This window comes from Lipotes vexillifer, unplaced genomic scaffold (genome assembly GCF_000442215.2).
Source record: "Lipotes vexillifer unplaced genomic scaffold, Lipotes_vexillifer_v1.1 scaffold2106, whole genome shotgun sequence".
Lineage (NCBI taxonomy): Eukaryota > Metazoa > Chordata > Mammalia > Artiodactyla > Lipotidae > Lipotes > Lipotes vexillifer.
This window is the reverse complement of record NW_006775310.1, coordinates 524,963-542,510: the sequence shown is the minus strand read 5'-3', so window position 1 is coordinate 542,510 and position 17,548 is coordinate 524,963. Positions and strand designations below refer to the sequence as shown.

General features: G+C 50.1%; 2 protein-coding genes across 2 annotated transcripts in view; one reads left to right on the top strand and one right to left on the bottom strand.

The window, feature by feature from the left end:
- Window positions 1-5,716, top strand: part of VAT1 (vesicle amine transport 1) — a 6,874-nt gene extending 1,158 nt beyond the window's left edge. Inside the window, exons 2-6 of the mRNA XM_007449881.1 lie at window positions 2,252-2,459; window positions 2,860-3,030; window positions 3,135-3,224; window positions 3,788-4,029; window positions 4,187-5,716. Of these exons, the coding sequence (XP_007449943.1) occupies window positions 2,252-2,459; window positions 2,860-3,030; window positions 3,135-3,224; window positions 3,788-4,029; window positions 4,187-4,270 (795 nt within the window). The 3' untranslated portion in view covers window positions 4,271-5,716. The remainder of the gene's footprint in view (window positions 1-2,251; window positions 2,460-2,859; window positions 3,031-3,134; window positions 3,225-3,787; window positions 4,030-4,186) is intronic.
- Window positions 5,717-5,856: 140 nt separating this feature from the next.
- On the bottom strand, window positions 5,857-16,446 carry IFI35 (interferon induced protein 35). Its single transcript, XM_007449880.1, has 7 exons — window positions 16,258-16,446; window positions 7,627-7,716; window positions 7,114-7,261; window positions 6,937-7,043; window positions 6,649-6,835; window positions 6,448-6,554; window positions 5,857-6,209 (listed from the first exon to the last, which is right to left on the bottom strand). The coding sequence occupies exons 1-7, from the start codon at window positions 16,258-16,260 to the stop codon at window positions 6,018-6,020; spliced, it is 834 nt and encodes a 277-aa protein (XP_007449942.1). The 5' UTR covers window positions 16,261-16,446; the 3' UTR covers window positions 5,857-6,017.
- Between the last annotated feature and the right edge of the window lie 1,102 nt (window positions 16,447-17,548).

Genomic DNA, 17,548 nt, shown 5'->3' with positions numbered 1-17,548 from the left:
GGGGTGGGGGGCGAGATTGGGTGTCTGGATCTTTGTCTTGGGCTCTCTGTCTCCCGTGACTGCACTGTCTCCTCCTCCGGTGACTCAGCCAGCGGACCACGACCCCGGGCTGCCCTTGGGAACTTTGGGCGGAACCCACCTCTGTCTTCTCGTAGAGGACCCTCTACTCAGAAACCGGGCCGGTGCCCATTTGGACTGGGGAGGGGGGTGTGGCACCGTGAGCAGGTTGGCCCAGCTCTGCCGGTCTGTGACTCCTTTTTGTTTATCATTAATCTTGGCTACAGCCCCAGGCACCGGAGAGTTTCAAATGGCCAACTTTTTGAGAGACTTGGGGTGAGGCCTTTGCACGTCATTTGTTTAGGGGTTTCTTTTCAAATCTGGCCCCTGCAAGAGAGACTCATCAAATGCAGACTTTCTTCTTGCCAGACCTGCGGGTCCCAGAGCTCAGAGCTGGAATTTTTGGATTTATTGTACAGGCATACGTCTCCTTCCTCCTTAAAGGGCTTCTCCGTGGAATCAGCTCTGGCCCCACCCTTTCCACTGACTTCTAAATAATCCTACTCTAAGAAGGTGCTAAGAAGAATTTTTTTTTTTTTTTTTGGTGGGGGGAGTAATAGTTCATGTTACTGCTGAAGGCCAACCACCTAACCTCTTCTCCCCACACTTTCCGCTTCGTAAATACAGGATATCCTGTCCAGGGTAAGAATATGATGTAAGAGGCTGGATTCAGAGGGGAGAGCCCCCCCCCTCCCTCCTGATATCTGGGCTGGGGAAGGGTCATGGGCCTGCCCTATAATGGGCTGAGGGGTGAGCATTAGCCTGGGTAAGTGGACCTTGTTCTGGGCCAAATCTGTGACTGGTCACCACCTGGACTGACCACTACACTTTCCCCAGCTCTCCTGTGGTCAGAGTCCACTAGTCCTGAGTCCTGGGGTGGGATGCTTCCATTCCTCAGGCCAGTGCTTGCAGAGAAAGGTCCTACTCTGCCCTCAGTACTCCTCCTCAGTGGTGTGTGGACATGAAAAAGGGTATGTGTGGGAGTCCCATCCCCCTGCCCCATGGATCCCAAGTCTCGTTAATGTACAGAATTCCCATCATTCCTGGCAGGGACCAAGACAGACTCGGATTGTCCTGGAACAGCACCCACACCTCCCTCTGCATGCTCTTCAGAGGACCATGAGAGGCCTTCCTCTGGAGACTGGCCCCTTTCCCCTGTCTTCCCCTTGACCCCAGTTGTTAAACTGGAGGGGAAGGTTCTGCTTCCTTTGCTCCCTTTCCCTCCTGCAAGGAGGCTCTTGTGCAGGTGGCTGAGGATGTGGGGAAGGGGAGGGGGGATGCCTTTTCCTAGTAGGTGGGATTGTGTGGCTCTCCTTGGCCATCACTCCTCCGCCCGCCCAGTCTCTGGGTGAAGCTTCTTTCTGAGCCCCCAGTGGCGGCTCAGATACTTCTCCTGAGGTAACAGCCCTAACTGCTCAGAGGCCTTTACCTGCACTTGGGTATGTGGCACTTACAGCATACGGCCCTCTTCCTTCAGTTAATGGATTGGTGACCTCCCCTCCTTGCTCTGATACTTGTCATCATTGTTGTCCTTATTATTAGCTAACACTACGAAGTTCTTACTATGTGTCAGACATGAGGCTAAAAACCACTGGTTTTTTCCTACTTAATCCTCATTAACTGCCCTGTTAGGAAAACTGGGGCTCAAAAAGGTTAGATAATTTTTATTTGCCCAAGGTCATAGTGTCAGTAAACAGTGGAGCCCTTTTTTTTTTTTTTAAACCTAAGCAGTTTGGTCTCTTCAATATGTCATGCTGCCCTAACTGTAAGCTTCTTGCATTCAGGGATCTTACACAATAATAAAGTGTAAGATCTGTAAAATGGAGATAAGGATAGTATCTCCCTCAGGGGGCTGACGTGAGGATTGAGTGTTTATATGTAGAGCACTTACAATAGGGCCTGGCCGTTGGTAAGCAGTCAGTAAAGATAAGTTGTTATTGATGGTATTATTATTACTATTGTTATTATTATAACCATTACCACGAGTACTGCTGCTGCTTGTACTATTACTTTTTTGCTGGGAAGAGGGCCGTGCGCATAGTAGAAGGTCATAAATTACCAGTGGGTGAATGAATGAGTGAATGAGTGATGCTCTTTTTCCATTCTTTTTTTTTTAAATTATAGTTGATCTACAATGTTGTGTTAGTTTCTGCTGTACAGCAAAGTGAATCTGTTTCTTTTTCCATTCTTCAAGGTGGGAGACCGGGTGATGGTGTTGATCCGGTCAGGCATGTGGCAGGAGGAGGTGACTGTGCCTTCGGCCCAGACCTTCCTAATGCCCGAGGCCATGACCTTCGAAGAAGCTGCTGCGTTGCTGGTCAATTATATCACAGCCTACATGGTCCTCTTTGACTTTGGCAACCTACGGCCTGGCCACAGCGTCTTGGTACACATGGCTGCAGGTGACAGGCACCCTCCATTTATCCCCTTTCCTTACCCCACCCAGATCTCCTTCCGGGCCTCTTCCCTGCTGCTTGTCTGGACTGTTGTCATGGCAACACTAGCTGCCTTGGCCTATGGTGCCCAGAGGCCTCTGCAGTGTTGTTGCCGTGGTAGCATTCAGGCACCAGGTCCAGCCTGGTGTGCTATCCATAGCAACATGCCCTTGCCCAGCACCCCCTCCTTGCCAGCCACCTTCCCCCCAGTTCTCAATCTTGGAAATTAGACATGGAATGATGGGAGAAAGCCTCAAGATGAGCCCAGTCAAAATGAAGGTGATGGGCTGGATCCTTGAGAGGTGAGAATGGAGAGTGGTGGCTGGACGACGCTACATCCCCTCTTTATGAAAGTGTCTTGCTTTAGGGGGTGTGGGTATGGCTGCCGTGCAGCTGTGCCATACAGTAGAGAATGTGACGGTGTTCGGAACGGCCTCAGCCAGCAAGCATGAGGTGCTGAAGGAGAGCGGAGTCACACACCCCATCGACTACCACACGACTGACTACGTAGAGGAGGTCAAGAAGATCTCTCCCAAAGGTGGGGTCAGGGAGTGGGATGGGATAGGATGGCATGGGACAGGGAGGGGGGTCTCCAGATCTGTGAATCCTAATGCTGTTCCTGGGCCCCCTACTTTCTGACAGGAGTGGACATCGTCCTGGACCCTCTGGGTGGGTCAGATACGGCCAAGGGCTACAACCTCCTCAAACCCATGGGCAAAGTAGTCACTTATGGTGAGTTAGTGGGCCGGGGCTGGAGGGGGAGTTAGGGGAAGCAGGGTGGGGCCTGGGGGGTAGGATATAGGGGCCCGGGGCTTTGGAATGCAGAAGGGACAGAGATTCCGGTGCTCTGTAGGAAGCATCACGGTTAGCATGGTGCTGGATATTGCATTCACATTGCTCCCTCCTGGGTGTAGCTACTGTCCTTCTCGTTCATGAGTCATAGCAAATTCTGTGTTCTCTCCGTGTTCTTGTTTGGGGATTATTCCTGATGCAGTCAGTATCTACCAGTCTGCCTTCCTCTGTCCTACCTCCTGGGCTTCTTGGGCAAGTTGCATTTCCATTTAAAAAAACGACTTCACACCAAAAATAAACAGATATGTAAAGCTTAGAGCAATCTTTGAGTCGGCGAGAGTCCATCTGGGCCAGGTAGCCAGCAGGTGGGAGGTTCTCCTGTCACTGCCGGGCGCTGGTATGGATAATTGTAAGGGGCCCGCAGGGGGCAGACGAGCTTGGATCTGGACACACAGGGGTGTGCCTGGCACCTGGACTCACAGGCTTGTCCCCTTGTCCCTCAGGAATGGCCAACTTGCTAACGGGCCCCAAGCGGAACCTGATGGCCGTGGCGCGCACGTGGTGGAACCAGTTCAGCGTGACAGCCCTGCAGCTGCTGCCGGCCAACCGAGCCGTGTGTGGCTTCCACCTGGGCTACCTGGAGGGCGAGGCGGGGCTGGTCAGCGGTGTGGTGACCCGCCTCGTGGCTCTGTACAACCAGGGCCACATCAAACCCCACATCGACTCCGTGTGGCCCTTCGAGAAGGTGAGTGTGATGGCCCTGCAGGGAGGGCCTGGGTAGGACCCGTGAAGGCTGGGGTCCCTAGGGGAGGAGTCCTGGGAGGAGGAGGGCTGACTCCTTTAGGCCGGCGCCCTGGACGGGCCGAATGGCGCTGGGAGCAGAGTCTTGTCTTCCTCTCCAGGTGGCGGATGCCATGAGGCAGATGCAGGAGAAGAGAAACGTGGGCAAAGTCCTCCTGGTGCCTGGGCCGGAGAAGGAGAACTAGGCAGGGGGCTGGGAGACCCTCAGGGCCCGGGGAAGAGAGAAGCTGGGAAGCCATGTGCTGTTGGCCACCAGACCCTCGCGGTTCATCCTCTATCACAATGCGCTGCCCTCTTTCCCCCCAAGGTCTCTGCGGTGATGTCCTCTCCCCTGTCCTGTTCTTCCTCTTTAGTCAGGGCTTCCCCCTCCCCGCTTCCTGCCCTCTGAAGAGGTTGGGAAGTGACCACTTGCATGTCTGGGCCCTGCCAAGGGGACAGGGAGGGTCAGAGAGAGGCCTGCCGCTTCCTGCCCCCACCCTTTCCCTGGGCCTCGCTGTGCTGCTTTTGTGCCAAGGTTAGCCAATCCCTTCCCGTCCTGTTCTCCGCCTCCGCCTCGTCTCCCCTCCTGCCCCCGCCCCACACCTCCCCAAAGAATCGAAATGCCAGCTCAGGATATGGGGCCAATCTGTGTGAATCCAGCATGTCCCTGTGTCGCCCTAGTGTCCCTTCAACCCGGGCCAGCCAGCGCCCACCTTGTTGTAAGGCCTCGTCCTCTTGTCCCCAATTTCTCGAGCACAATCGGCTTCTCCCACCTCCAGGGGTTCTGCCACTCTCCAGCAGGGGTGCCTCTTCCAGCAGGGGCGGGAGTCAGACCTGCTGCCCTAGGTCACCACTCTATGGGAGGGACACGGAGCCCCCTCCTCTTCACTGAGTTCTCTGGATTTGTTCTCAGTGCCTTAGCCATGGAAAGCTTGCTTGTGTGTGTAGGGGTCCCTGCCTCACACCTCCTCCCCCCGTCCTCCCCAGTGCCTTCCTTGTTCTGCTGGAGCTGGGGTTTCGCTGCTCCCCAGTCCCATAGCACTGCCAAAAATCCGTGTGTGTGCCGGTGTGTGGGGGGCCAGCCCCTAGCCTCCGGGGGCCTGTGCCATGTCCTGTCTCTGGGGCTGTCATTTCTCTATGGTGGTTGAGGCGAAAGAGGGGGGGAAGCTTTCTCAGCCTTGTAGCTAAGTGTGGCACTTACCAGCCAGAGCTCTGAGAGGCGATGCCATCTGTGTCTTGTTCTGGGACCAAAGTAAAAATCGAAGCATGTTCCCCATGTAGTCACGGAGGCCCACTGTCTCCTCAGAGCAGGGAGGCAGCTTTTCAGACTCAGCCCCAAACTTTGTTTACATGGGTGGGGAGATGGAACAGGGGGTCAAAGCGTAGGCTTAGGACCTGGACCACTGGAACCAAAGTGGGGACTTCCCGGGGCTAGGGCTGTAAGTCCCTCTGCCCTTGGATGTGGAATTAGGGCGGGTTATTGCCCAAGCCACTGCCATTGGGAGGTGGGGGGAGGGGCTCAGCCTCTTCATCATCTGAACGAGGCCTAAATGTGTGAAGTGCGATTTTCACTTTTGTGTACCCACCCCATTATGGTTACCGAAGCTGCCTTTGTGTTTGTGTCAATAAAAAGCCAAACCCTGGGTCCTGGATGTTGCCTCTGATAGTGGAGGGGAAGGGGAGCTTGTGGAAGGCCAGTGCTGCTAGTGGAAGGCTAGGGTTTCTCCCTCCCCCCAGCCTTCTCCCATGGCCTAATCAAGTTTCCTTTCTTGAAACGAAATGAGGAAGATCATGCAATGCAGGCGCTTTTACTGTTCTCGGGGCAGCATTTCACAACTCATAGTCCCTCCTGCCATTGACCAGCACGATCTCTCTCTCCTGTATATGCGTCCAACCCCAGCCTGGTTTGAGAACCTTGGCAGAGGGGCGGGGGGTGATGAGCAGGGCAGGCTCCTAGCCCAACTTGGCAGTGAAGACCGCCAGGCCCTGCTGTCCCAGGGGCATGACTGTCACGGCTTCCACCTCCCCGCCTCCACGGGTGGGCTTCTGGAAGTGGATCTCCAGGACGTCTTGTAGCTCCGGGCCATCCAGGACATCGGGAATGTTGAGCACCAGCACCGAGTGGGGCACTGGCAGGGACCTGACCTGGAAAAGGAGCCGGGAGCTGGGCAAGGGCTCGTGCAGGTTGGGCTGGGGGGTCGGGGTGGGGGGGCAGAGGGCAGGGCAGGTGGCGACCGTGGGAGTATGGGAGGGGGCAGGAGGCCTGGAGAGGTTGGTAGTGGGTAGGTCAATGGGGTTTCGGGGCTGTGATCCTTCTTGGGCAAGTTTCTGCCAGGCAGACAGGTGACCAGGTCCAGCCCCCATCCTCCACCTGCCCACTTACCTCGGCCTTCTGGATCTTTCCACTCATGTAGGGAGAGACTCTCAGAGGGAGCTGCTGCTTACCCAGTGGCACTGTGAACTGGCCCATCTGGCACAGGTGCTGGGCCACTGCAGGGAGAGGGAGCGGGAGACCTTCCGCATCAAGGGCTCCCCCTCCTGTGGCCTGGTGCCTCTGCTCTCATCTCACCGACAAGGCCCTTACCTGTATCCTTAGTGAAGCCCAGCATGACACCGCCTTGCAGCAGTTCCCGCATCTCCACATCGCCACCCCCGTTCTTGCTCTTGCCAAAGAAGATCTCCAACTTGTCCAGCAGCTCCTCCTCACTTAGCTTAAGCCCGGCAGGAAACCCACTGACCAGTACTCTCTGTTCATTCATCTGGCTGGACACCTAGGGGGAGGCAGGAGGGAGTCATCCCAGGCACACCCCACTCCCTTGTGCCCAGGTGCATGGGGCCCCGTGCAGATCCCAGGGCCCTGCCATTCTGTCACCTGGATGGTGGTCAGCATGGGCAGCTCCAAGGGCTGGACCTGCACCCGCAGTCGGAACCCTTCCACATCGATCGTGTGCTCCGTTTGCTGCAGCACCTGCTTGGCCACTGGGTGGGGGAGCAGGGTCGGTACTTAGGAAGCCTCCCAGCCTCCCTCCCAAGGTTTCCCGGAGCTCACCATTGGGGTCATCAAAGGTGACCAGAGCAGAGCCTCCAGGCAGAGGGTAACAGATCCGCAGGTTAGAAACCACAGACTTGGCCGCTTCTTTGCCCTGCTGAATGTCTCCTCGGAACACCAGGGGGGCCTCAGGCACTGGGAATGGAACCTGGAGGTGGGGGAGGAGAGGCTGATGCAGATTTCAGGGTTGGGAGAGCGCCCCACTCCCAGGAGGAAAGCACCCCCAATTACATGCCACTGATGCTGAGTGCCAGGGATGAATACTGAAAGAAGAGCTGGGTAACTAAGTGGATGAATGTGGGTCAAGCATGTACTGGCACTTTACATAACAAAATCTTAGTTTGTCCTCACACAAGCCTGTGAGGTAGGTAGCTCCACTTTACAGAGAAGCAGACAGGTTCAGAGAGTTCAAGTAACACACTCGAGGTCACACAGCAAGGAAATGGCAGAGGCAGTAGTGAAACCAAGACCTCCCCAGCTCTTTCTACCAGGCCATACCCCCTCCCAGCTTACCTTGTCTTGGGGGTTGTCCCTGAGCTTCCTTTTCAGCTCCTGTAGCCTGGTCTTTAGTTTGGCCTGTTCCTCCTGAAGGGCTTGGAGGGCCTATTGGAGCAGAGGGGAACAACCAGACATCCACCTGCCTTTCCAGAGAATGAATGACCCAGGGAAAGGGGGCTGCTATTCTGGACACTCCAGGAGCAGAGTTGATGCTCAGCCTGAGAACAGCCCAACCCCTTTACCTTGCCCTGGGCTTGTCCTGGCCCAGCCTGGCTGCCCCCATCTCAGCTGCTCTGAAAGGCAGGAGACTTTGCAGCAGCCACGGCTGGGTCATTCCTGGAGACTTAGAGTTTAACAAACACTGATTGAGCTCCTGCTATGAGGTACTGGGCATGACACAGGCAGTGGAAGAAAAGGGTCCAACACTTAGGCCTGTATAAAACGGTACTCAAGGGACTTCCCTGGTGGTCCAGTGGGTAAGACTGTGCTCCCAATGCAGCCTGTCTGGGTTCGATCCCCAGTCGGGGAACTAGATCCCGCGTGCATGCCACAACTAAGAGTCTTTATGCCACAACGAAGATCCCGCATGCTGCAACTAAGATCCAGCACAGCCAAAATAAATAATATTTCAAACAGACAGACAAACAAACGGTACTCAAGACAGCGCACAATCACGACTGATGGTGGAGGAGAGGCTGATGGTGGAGGACAGCGGGAATTTGGAGGAGGGACCGTCCCAAAGGGGTTAACACAACTAGGGAGGCCTCGAGGAGTAGTAGGGGCTTACAGTTGCAAGATGTCATAAGACTATCAGCTAACATGTGCTAAGCCCTTTATATGGATTATACCACTCATGTCTTGCAACAACCTTATGAAATAAACACGCTCTTCTTATTTTGCAGATGAGGCAACAGTAGCTCAGAGAAGTCAAGTTACTTACCCGAAGTCATTTGGCCCTAGGCAGTTTGACTCTCGACTCTTAGTCTATGCTTTACAGTGAAGAAATCAAACTCAGAGTAGGGGAGTAATTTACCCCACATCTCCCAGCTTGTCCCATGACTGCCACCCTTTCTGCTGTACCAAGCAGCCTTTCAGGCTGGGTGTGATTTGGAGCAGATCCAGAGAGAGCTGACAAATGGGCAGGGGAGTGACACCAGGGATGGGAATAAATGCACCTTTGTTTGTGGGATGGAGAGCTCACCCTGTGGTTGGAAGCCTGATAAATAAGGTCAGCTCAGGGAAGTGTGAGCTCACCGGGGAGGACGGGACTCTGTCCTGGCCATCTCTGTGTCCCACGTGTTCAGCAGAGCCCCTGGCACAAACAGGCATTCAGTAAACCCGTGTTGAATGAATGAATGGAGTGAATGAATGAACGAATGACAGAACGGGAACATATTACAGTGGGCGTTGAATAATTCAGTGTGAGTTCACTCTATTTTAAGCAGAAGAAAACTAGGGCTCGACCAAATAATGCCAGTTGAGTAGTGAGAAATAATCAGTGACTTTCAGGGTCAGTTACATGACATCAATGAGCCAGGGGAGCAGGTGCAGTGTGATATGGAGAGGTGGGGACTGTTACATCCTGCAGACAGCATGTCCCAACTAAAGTGGCAACCCCTTCTCGGCTCTAGCCAAGTTTTTTCACATGGAACGTGGTCTCAGTATCCTATATCTTCCCATTTCTAAGGGAAACCAGAAATCTGGATTTTTATTTGAAAAAGATGGCTTTTTGTGTGTGTGTGTGTGTGGTACGCGGGACTCTCACTGTTGTGGCCTCTCCTGTTGCAGAGCACTGGCTCCAGACGTGCAGGCTCAGCGGCCATGGCTCATGGGCCCAGCCGCTCCACGGCATGTGGGATCTTCCTGGACTGGGGCACGAACCTGTGTCCCCTGCATCGGCAGGCAGACTCTCAACCACTGCGCCACCAGGGAAGCCCAATGGCTTGATTTTAAATAAATATGAAAAATAAAAGTTGGATTCAGTCTTTAATCCATCCTCTTTTTATTTCTGCTTTAAATCTTGATCTAATTATACATATTGTTTGACAATCTAGTAATTGGCAATGCTATGTAATAAATAGCTTTAAATAAATAAATAAGTAAATTTATTTTTAAAAGCTTCATAATTACAATTAAAAAAAAAACATTCAAAAATGTCCATCCACTGGTGAATGGATACAAGGAAAAACAAACAAACAAACAAAACAATTCAGGCCAGAGAGTTTATCAGTGGGAAAATGGGGAACTGGTGAAGATTTCTGAAAGGGGGAGTGAGGTGATGGACACAGTGTTGAAAAGAGCGCAATCCGGTCATCAAAAAATGGACAGATGGGCTTCCCTGGTGGCGCAGTGGTTGAGAGTCCGCCTGCCGATGCAGAGGACACGGGTTCGTGCCCCGGTCCGGGAAGATCCCACATGCTGCAGAGCGGCTGGGCCCGTGAGCCATGGCCACTGAGCCTGCGCGTCCGGAGCCTGTGCTCCGCAACGGGAGAGGCCACAACAGTGAGAGGCCCACGTACCGCAGGAAAAAAAAAAAAAAAAAAATGGACAGAAGACCTAAATAGATATTTCTTCAAAGAAGACATACAGGTGGGCAACAGACACATGAAAAGATGCTCAACATTGCTAATTATTAGAAAAATGCAAGTGAAAACTACAATGAGGTATCACCTCACACCGGTCAGAATGGCCATCCTCAAAAAGTCTATAAATAATAAAGGCTGGAGAGGGTGTGGAGAAAAGGGAACCCTCCTACACTGTTGGTGGGAATGTAAATTGGAGCAGCCACTATGGAAAACAGTATGGAGGCTCTTTAAAAAACTAAAAGTAGAGTTACCCATATGATCCAGCAATCCTGCTCCTGGACATATATCCGGAAAAGATGAAAACCCTAATTCAAAAAAAAACAGGCACGCCAATATTCATAGCAGCACTATTTACGATAGCCAAGACATGTAAGCAAGTTAACTGTCCATCAACAGATGAATAAAGATGTTATATATATTTATGTGTACACACACACACACACACACACACACACACACACACTGGAATTTTACTCAGCCATAAAAAAGAATGAAATAATGCCATTTACAGCAATGGATGGACCTAGAGATTACCATACTAAATGAAGTAAGTCGAGAAAGACAAATACCATATGATATCACTTATATGTGAAATCTAAAAAAAAATGACACAAATTAATTTATTTACAAAACAAAAACAGACTCACAGACATAGGAAACAAACTTATGGTTACCAAAGGGGAAAAGGGGTGAAGGAGGGATAAATTAGGAGTCTGGGATTAGCAGATGCACACTATTATATAGAAAATAGATAAACAAGGACCTACTGTATATAGCACAGGGAACTATATTCAATATCTTGCAATAACCTATAATGGAAAAGAATCTGAAAAAGAATACATATATGTATAACTGGATCACTTTGCTGTACACCTGAAACTAACATAACATTGTAAATCAACTATACTTAAAAAAAAAAAAAAAAAAAAGCTGGCAGTGATGGCAGGATGAACTGGAGCAGCAGGAACTGGGGAGTGAGGAGAACAAGCCCAGATCTGTGGCTCTAATTCTCACAGACGTGACAGGAGCTGACCTGAACCTCTGGCACTGGGCACAAGGAGCACACACAGATGAGTACATCTCAAGAGGAAAAGCTGCCAGACTCCGGATGCTGTATTAAAGCGAAAGAGGGGACAGACTGGAGAGGCGATGCAACACTGAGGTTGCAGACTTGGGTGTCCAAGGATTTGGTATAATGTCATTGACCCAGCAGGCAAGGGAAGAGAGCCAGCAGTTACTGGGGACCTGCTAAGTGCTCAGCACAGTTGGACTCCATCCCATTTAAGTATCACAAAACTGCCTCCTGTCTCCAACTCCCAACTGAAACTTCTCTATCACAGACTTCTTAAGGACAACACAGGCTGATTGTAGTCACTTACTTGAATTCAACTATACATGCTATTTATTTACTTAACTAACATGATAACTTGGTCTCTAAATGCAAGCCAGTATCCATCTGGTACTCAACTGGAAAAAAAAAAGGGATCCGTTTTACACTGAGCTCATTGAGAGGCTGTAAATTCTGGATACTTAGGGGTGAGTTAATGATTTGAGGTTCATTTGACTACATGCATTCTTCTACCTTATTTGCCAAGTTTAGAACCTAACCACCCCTAAGATAAAATCTCATGCTATCTCTGTTCATCATAGCAGTACTGAGAGGCAGTGTAATATAGCAGTTAAGAGCACAAGTTCTGGGGCCAAAACTCCGGGGCTTACATTCAGCTCCTCTTACTACCGCCAAGACAATGGGCAAGTTATTTAACTCTCTGTGCCTTGGTTTCTTCATCTGTAAAGTGGGAATAGCAATTTCTACCTATGTATAATTTTATTTGGAAAAGTAGTTCCCGGCATATGATGAGTGCTATGTTAAATGTTTTGTATTTTAATAATCCCCTTTTGATAGTTGAGGAACCTGAGGTTCATCAAGGTTAACTAATGGTGGGAGTTCCCTGATGGACTGGTGGTTAGGATTCCAGGCTTTCACTGCTGTGGCCTGGGTTCAATCCGTGGTCGGGGAACTGAGATCCTGGAAACCATGTGGTGTGGCCAAAAACAAACAAACAAAAAACAAAACCAACCAAACAAAAACACTTTGGCCCTAATGGGCCAAAGTTAAGTCAAACCCAAGGCTGTTGAAGACACAGAGTGTCAGGGACAGGACTTGGTGGATTGGACTCTGGGTTAGAACAGTATGTGGTAATGGTAGAAGCCAAGAGGATGGAAGAACTCATCACGGACAGAGCCCTTAAAAATGTGATCTTTGAAGATACCTAGTCAGGGGTCAGGAAAGATAAAGGAATGCAGAGAAGAAAAAGAAGGCATGGGGACTTCCCTGGTGGTCCAGTGGGTAAGACTCCGTGTTCCCAATGCAGGGGGCCTGGGTTCGGTCCCTGGTCGGGGAACTAGATCCCACATGCATGCCGCAACTAAGAGTTCACATGCCACAATTAAGAGTATGCATGCCGCAACGAAGATCCTGTGTGCCGTAACTAAGACCCGGTGCAGCCAAAATAAATAAATAAATGTTAAAAAAGAAAAGAAAAAGAAGGCATGGTCAGGGCCAGGGCCAGGATTAGGTAGCATCATAGACACACAGGAAGAGGAGTGATGAAACAGAGGCAAAAGAAAAGGAGGGCTACAGGAAGTCCCCTCCCTCATTTGCTTCCTTATTCACTCATGCAACGATCAGCTACCAGGCATCTACCATGTGTCGGTCCCTGTTCTAGGCTCTGGGGACACAGTAGTGAACCAAACAGACAAAACTTCCCTGTGGAGTTTACATTTTAGGGGATGAGCCAGATAATAAACACAATAAATAAGTAAAATCTGCAGTATGTTAGTGATAAGTGTTATGGACAAAAACAGAGAAGGAAGGACAGAGAATGTTGGAGTAGTTTTAACTGGGGTGATCAGAGTAGGCCTCGTTGAGATATTTGATCATATACTTGAAGGAGATAAAGGAGTCAGCCGTGTGTATATGTGGGGGAAAGTTTTATGCGGAGGGAGTGGCAAGTGCAAAGGCCCTGAGGTGGGAGTTTATTGTATGTATTTGAGGAACATCAAGGAGACCAATGTGGCTGGAGCAGAGCTAGTGAGGGGGGAGTGGTGGGAGATAAAGTCACACAGAAAACAGAGTGGGGCCATGAAGGGCCTTTCACATAAAGTGAGGTGGGAGGCTGCAGGCAGGCTCAAATGCTAACAGGATAACTTGGCTGTTGTGTGAATAGACTGATGTGGGGAAAGGGCACTAACAGGGAGACCACTTAGGAGGCCATGACAGTGTCCAGGTGAGCAGTGGAGGTGGTGAGGTGTAGTCAAGAGTTCAGATTGATTGAGGGAATTCCCTGGCGGTCCAGTGGTTAGGACTCCACACTTCCACTCCAGGGGGCACGGGTTCAATCCCTGGTTGGGGAACTAGGATCCAGCAAGCTGCGCAAGCGTGCCACAAAAAAAAAAAAAAAAAAAGAGTTTAGATTGATTGAAGTTGCTGATGGATTGGAAGTAGGATGTGGAAGAAAGAGACGAGTCTGTGATGACACTAAGCTGTTAGGCTTGAGCAACTGAGGGGAAGGAGAGCCATTTGCCGAGATGGGAAATACGTTGGATGGGAGAGATTGGGGTTTACTTTGAACATATTAGGGATGAAGTGCTTATTTGACATCCCAGTAGAGATGTAGAGTGGTGGTTGCCTCTATGATGTGGCATCCAGGGAAGGGGTCCAGGCCATGAGTATAAATTTGAAAATTATCCAAGCAGAGATATTTAAAGTCACAAAATTAAATGAGATCAACATGTAGAGGTCCAAGGGCTGATTTCTGGGGCAACCAACACTAAGAGATCAGGGGAACAAGGAAGAACCAGCCAAGGAGAATGCAGAGGGGCTAGTGAAACCTGAGGGAGAGCAGGCATGAAGAACAACACGTTTAAGGCAGAGGAGCCCGCAGCTGTGCCCAGTGCTGCTAACAAGCCTTCTGCCAGGAGGCATGAGAATGACCGCTGAGATTGAGCAACAAAAAACAGTCCTGCTTATCATAAGGAGATGGTCAGTTCACATACAAGGATGATTACTGTAGCCTTGTTTACAATGGAAAAAAAAAGGAAATCTACATGTCCAACAAGAAACAGCTAAATATAAAATATTTAGCAATTAAAAGACAGTAATAAAAAACATTTAACATGAAAAAATGCTCACAATAAGCAAAATATAAAGCTGTCTATACATTCCCTATTCTGATGATTTAAAATGTTTTAATTCATGAGGATGTTATTAATGCATAAAAATTCTGGGAAGATAGACATCACAATGTCATTAATAGACTCTGTCTCTTAATAATAAATTTAGGGTGATTTTTTAAAAATACAGTTTCCTGGGCTTCCCTGGTGGCGCAGTGGTAGGGAGTCCGCCTGCCGATGCAGGAGACATGGGTTCGTGCCCCGGTCCGGGAAGATCCCACATGCCGCAGAGCGGCTAGGCCCATGAGCCATGGCCGCTGAGCCTGCGTGTCCGGAGCCTGTGCTCCGCAACGGGAGAGGCCACAACAGTGAGAGGCCCAAGTACAGAAAGAAAAAAAAAAAAAATACAGTTTCCTGGGCTTCCCTGGTGGCGCAGTGGTTAGGAGTCCGCCTGCCAGTGCAGGGGACACGGGTTCAAGCCCTGGTCCGGGAGGATCCCACGTGCCGCGGAGCAACTGGGCCCGTGTGCCAGAACTACTGGGACTGTGCTCTGGAGCCTGTGAGCCACAACTACTGAGCCCACGTGCCACAATTACTGAAGCCCGTGTGCCTAGAGCCCGTGCTCCGTAACAAGAGAGGCCACCGCAATGAGGCCCGCGCACTGCAACGAAGAGTGGCCCCTGCCCGCCGCAGCTGGAGAAAGCCCGCACACAGCAATGAAGACCTAACACAGCCAAAAATAAATAAATAAAATAAATAAATTTATATTAAAAAAAATACAGTTTCCTGAACCCACCTTCCTTCTTTCCTTTCTAATATGTAAAGGCCCTTTAGGAGAGCACTTTTACCAGAGTGGGAGGAGTGAGGGGTGGCTGAACTGGGGAACTGGCAATATTAACAATAATGAACATGTATTGAGCGCTCAGTATGTGCCAAGCAGCGTGCTCAGTTTTTACTGTGTATTTTAGGGATTGTTTCGTTTAATTCTGGCAGGTAGGTATTCTTGTGTGGAAATGTTACCATCATTCCCACCAAATAGATAAGGAAATGGGGCTTAGATTGTAAACTTTAGAAAGGCTAATAACTTACCCAGGGCCACACAATTGGAGGAACCAGGATTTGGAACCAGGCAGGCTGGCCTCTAGAGCCTGTGTCTTCCTTCAACATTTGAGGGGCAAATGAAAAATTTCCAAGCAAGAGACCTATATATTTGTAACAGACGGGGTAGTATCAGGGAGAAAGACTGAAGAAACTAGGGAAATGAGATTCATTCACTCAACAGCTGTTTACTGAGCGCCTACTGCATGCCAGGCACTGTGCTGGGCACCGAGGATCAAGGGTGAACAGGCTGAGACAGGACCAGCCTGCAGAGGGCTTAGTCTAGCATGAGCAGGGGCGATCAGGGGTCAGGAAAGGGGGGACCACAGCAGACAGGGGGAAGGTTAGGTCTCAGAAGAGTAACAGTTCTTCCCCTCGCCCTGAAGAGAGGTCAAGGTGACATTTAGATGGAAATATAAGGAGGGGAGGAACTTGTTGAGGAAGATCTCAGGAGATAAAGGTTGGAGCAATTCTTAAACTTTTCGGGGTCACAGAACCCTTTTGAGTATCTAATGAAAACGATGGATTCTTTCTCCAGAAAAAGGCACATCCACACAAGGAATTCATGATCCCGAGATGCAGGTTATAGAACTGTCTCTGAGGCAATGGATTAGGGGACCAACTCCCTAGCGGGGAAGTCATCCCAGCCGTCTCTCCCCAGACCTGTAGCAGGTCTAAGAGATGGGTAGGGAGAGGGTTGTCTGCCAGGCCCTGGGATACCTGTAGATTCCTGGCCAAGAGGCGCATTCCTCTTGGATTCTCCCCATCCCCAAGACCCTCCTCTCACCATCACGGTCTAAGGTCCAGTTAGCAAGGGCTGAAGCTTCAGAGCTGGCACAAACTGGCAGGGTCCAATGCGACTAAAGTCTTGCTTGCACTTTGAGGAGTCTTGGTCTCCCCAGCAGAGCCTGAAAGACACTTCTTATGGTTCTTACGCAGGCTTTTTGCTTTCACTTTCATTTCAGTAAAGTCCCTCCCTTTCCGTACTCCACCCCTGGGTGGCTTCCTGGTCTTCGAACTTCCCCCAGCTGTGAGGCCTCAGGGGAAGTTACCCCACAAGCAACTACAAACTGAAAGCTGGCCCCAATCAGCCGTCCATTCCCAACCTAGCAATCCCAGCACAGGCCTATTGGTAGAATTTTGTCTGCTTTGTTAATGGCTATTTCCCAAGAGCTTAGAATGTTGCCCAGAACATGCAGATGTTGATAACTGAATGAGAAATGCAACCAGGACAGATAAAGCCCCATCAAGTTGACGAAGCTGTAGCAATAGCCAGCACTTGAGAGCTGTTATGTGCCCAATACCAATTCTGCTTTCCATGAATTAACTCAACCTTCAAAACAACCCCTTGAAGTTGGTTCCATTTTCCCGATGAGATTCTAAACTTGTGAGGCACAGAAGTGTAGAAACCTGCCCAAAGCCACATTGCTAGGAAGTGATGCATGTATCCAAACCTAGTTGGAACAGTATTTGAACTTGAATTTTTAGTTAAAGGAGGGTTTAAATATAGTTCCATTTGTGACTGTGAGTGTGAGTGTGACTTACTGGAGACATCGAACACAAGGGTGAGGGGCTTCCCTGGTGGCGCAGTGGTTAAGAATCCGCCTGCCAACACAGGGGACAAAAGTCCGAGACCTGGTCCGAGAAGATCCCACATACCGCGGAGCAACTAAGCCCCTGGACCACAACTACTGAGCCTGCGCTCTAGAGCCCGTGCTCCGCAAAGAGAAGTCACCTGAATGAGAAGCCCACGCACTGCAACGAAGAGTAGCCCCCGCTCACCACAATTAGAGAAAAGCCTGAGCATAGCAACGAAGACCCAACGAAGCCAAAAAAAAAAAAAAAAAAAAATTTATTTAGGAAAAAAAAAATCATTATGGATAGATGGACATTATGGAATGGAGGTAGGGGCTATTTACAAAAAGAATGGCACAACAATCCCCATGTGGTACAAATATATATGTATATACATGTTTAAAACTGGAAGGATGTACAGAACCCAAAAAAGCAAAAAAAAAAAAAAAAAAAACACTCAAGGGTGAGAGGAGTCCAATGAATATACATAAAACAGTGCAGGA

What these genes read in the sequence shown, in the direction of transcription:
- IFI35 (XM_007449880.1), bottom strand. An exon ending in CACCTTTGATGACCCCAATG is followed by an intron (nt 7,044 to 7,113) that starts GTGAGCTCCGGG and finishes TCCCCCACCCAG; the next exon opens with TGGCCAAGCAGGTGCTGCAG. An exon ending in GAAAGATCCAGAAGGCCGAG is followed by an intron (nt 6,210 to 6,447) that starts GTAAGTGGGCAG and finishes CTCCTTTTCCAG; the next exon opens with GTCAGGTCCCTGCCAGTGCC.